Genomic DNA, 2,987 nt, shown 5'->3' with positions numbered 1-2,987 from the left:
GATTGTCGGGAAAGAGATGGCTGTTTGAGGAAACTCCCATTTATTAACATTTCAACAAACCAGTTGCATATTTGCATAACGTATTCAAGTGTTACCATTTAGTGCAATAGTAGCTACAGAACATGTACTGTGCTGTGTAAACTGTACTGTATCACATAGCGTTTCAGACACACAAACTTTTCAACTTTCAAACTTAAACGGTGCGCTCCCAGCGCACGTACCGGCAGTGATCTACAGCAGTGGTTTTCAACCAGTGGTACGGGGAGAAACTGTCTCGCTCTCGTAATGTCTGTCTGTCTTGCTCTCGTTCTCGTTCTGTCTCTCGTACCACTCTCGGTTCCACTTTTACTTTTGCGCGCTACCTGTCTCACTCTTTTCCGGCCTCCAGCTTTTCCTGCTGGAACCCGCCGCTTAAAAGTTGGGGGTCCGCGGACCGGCCATAGAGCCCATAGAGTTAAAGGTGTTGGCCGTTAGCTGTAAAAATCCATAGATTAGCCGCACCGTTATATAAGCCGCAGCGTCGAAAAATGGGGGAAAAGGCGCGGCTTATAGTCCGAAAATTACGGTACTCTTTAACATTATACTCAAAGGGCCAGTAAATATCACCCCGGGGCCGGATTTGGTCCGCGGGCCGCCAATTGAATAGCCCTGCAGTACACAATACACAATTCAAAGTACAACTATAAAAGGCGCGGTCCCACTTAGTCTTTAGCCTGGTCCGGGGCACCCTTAGGAGGCTTTGCTCAGAGGATCTCAGGGCCCGGGTTGTCCTGTGAGGGTGGATAAGGTCGTTAATGGAGGCTGGGGCTTGGCCATGGACAGCTCTATATGTAAAAACCAATACCTTGAATTGGGTTCTGAGATGGACGGGGAGCCAGTGCAGAAAGGATTGGAGTGATGCTACATGATGAACCATCCAGATCTCCCAGGTCTTCAGGTCTGCTTTCTGTCCCCTGAACTAAACATGGAGAAGTTCAGTTATTATGCTCCAAACATCTGGAGCAAACAAATGTTTTAGCTGCACTATTTCTTAATGCTCTTCATGTCTTTCATTGTTGTAAAGCACTTTGAATTGCCTTGCCTAATCCATTTGCTAAGTTTATACTACATATTTAAACACCCTTTTCTCTCTGTCCTCCCCAGGCGGTGTTCGACCTGACGTGGGAGATGCTTCAGGAGATTTACAACGAGGAACCGAGCTCCGATCAGCCTCAGTGGGTCAAACCACGGAGAGTCAGATCCTCCTTCTTCCACAGAGTCAAAAGCTCAGGGGACCTCAACAAGATCCAGGTGGGACACCCAACACCAACACGGAGGGACACAGAAACACCCTGACTATTTAAAGTTATCTTCAAACTAACTGGAGGTGTTACCAAGCTGCACGAGAGATACTTCACCTCTGTTTTATGCAAATGTCCTGGATTGCAGTCATAAAGTCGTGATAGTCTTGATATACATGTAAATGCAGTAACACCTTTCACACACCTGATGACTGTGTTTTTATTCCAGGAGTTCATCTCAGCAGAGGTCCTGAAAGTGTACGGTCTGAGTAAAGATCACAGCCTGAAGACCGACTGGCAGAAGATGCTCAAGTTTGGCAAAAAGAAGCGAGACCGAGTCGATCACATTCTGGTACGTCTCACCATTAAACTGTTATGCTTCATATCAAGGGTTAAATCTTTACGTCAGCAGAACAGAAGTACAGCAGATGTTTGAACACACTCCAGATCATGCTCATGTATTCCTTATTAAATCTTCCTTTACAATACCTCGGATAGCTAGTCTTTACCTCAGTGTCAGTGGCGAGCCGTGACTTTTATACCTAGGCCCCCTGACCCCCCCCTTCCCTCAAAAAAAAGTTATTACGTCACAGCGTGTACTTCAGCGGAATATCAAAACAACGGACCGGGGTTCAAAACGCATCAATGACAGCGACCCTCTACCACACAGAACAACACCATTGATATAAACACCTATCAGGACAGGGCTCCCACAGCCAAGTAACAATTAAACATGAATGAAGTCGGCACGGCGGCCCACATTGAAAATGACTTAGGCCTACCTCTGATGATCAGATCACTGAAACACAAAGCCCATCCTCCTGTCCTTTTGGATGAAGCACTTGATGGCGGGGTCATGCAGCTGATCCTTTGCCACTCCAGTGTATCATTGTAACTTGAACGCACTTATGCTAATTAGCCACTTCCGCCTAGCTTGACCCGTTGTTGTTGTTGTTATAACACATGCATCAACCTCACAGCGGGCGGAACTTGTCCTAAAGTCAGCGATAATAAAACCCACCCATTTAGAGGGAAGATATGATTGGTCATTTGACATTACTCTCTTGTTCAGTTGCTATAGTGGGCACTCAGCTGGACCACCATCAGCTCCTAGCTTCACTTCGCAGAGACGAGCTTCTTTCATTTAACCCTTCACATTCAAACAGAAACTGAACAGGCAGATTCGAAGGATTTCTTTCTTTCTCAGGCCCTGACGGCTCGCCACCGCTCAGTGTGTCCGTGGCCGTTTCTCAATCGCGAGGATGCTGGCTTGGTAGTCGCATACTTCCAAGTCACTTCCTTCAGAAACGAAGCAAGTATACTTCCAAGCCACGGCTTCGGAAAACAAAGAAGAATGGAACAGGCTAACAAGTGTGCCACCCTCTCTAACGGTTTCAACATAAACTGTACCGAAAATAAATACCTCACGATGTCTATCTAATTATGAACTTGCTTTACTTTCACGGAACACATTTTTGGTGATAACAAATGTAACATATTTACCAACACATGTTCTACGCCACTACAAATTGGTCCGTGCGCAAAGCATTGTGGGGATTTGAAGGATGCGAAGTCTACCCATGTGCAGCTTCAAAATTACCCCCAAACCAAGGACGCGGCCTCGGTGGAATTCCAAGTATGCTGGAGATTGGAACAGTCCTTCGGCGGCACTCGATGACGTAGCATCCTTGAAATATTGGCTTGGAA

At 46.4% G+C, this 2,987-nt stretch overlaps 1 protein-coding gene across 1 annotated transcript; it reads left to right on the top strand.

Annotated features, from left to right (window-relative positions):
- Window positions 1-1,024: 1,024 nt before the first annotated feature.
- Window positions 1,025-1,632, top strand: LOC104945389 (centrosome-associated protein 350-like; the record flags this gene model as incomplete). Its single annotated transcript, XM_010771052.1, has 2 exons — window positions 1,025-1,290; window positions 1,510-1,632. Coding segments are annotated over exons 1-2 (246 nt in total), but the record flags the coding sequence as incomplete, so codon positions are not given.
- Between the last annotated feature and the right edge of the window lie 1,355 nt (window positions 1,633-2,987).

The sequence above is a fragment of the Notothenia coriiceps genome, unplaced genomic scaffold, assembly GCF_000735185.1.
Source record: "Notothenia coriiceps isolate Sejong01 unplaced genomic scaffold, NC01 NC01_scaffold00009608, whole genome shotgun sequence".
Lineage (NCBI taxonomy): Eukaryota > Metazoa > Chordata > Actinopteri > Perciformes > Nototheniidae > Notothenia > Notothenia coriiceps.
The sequence above is the reverse complement of the archived record's forward strand: the minus strand, read 5'-3'. Positions and strand labels throughout refer to the sequence as shown.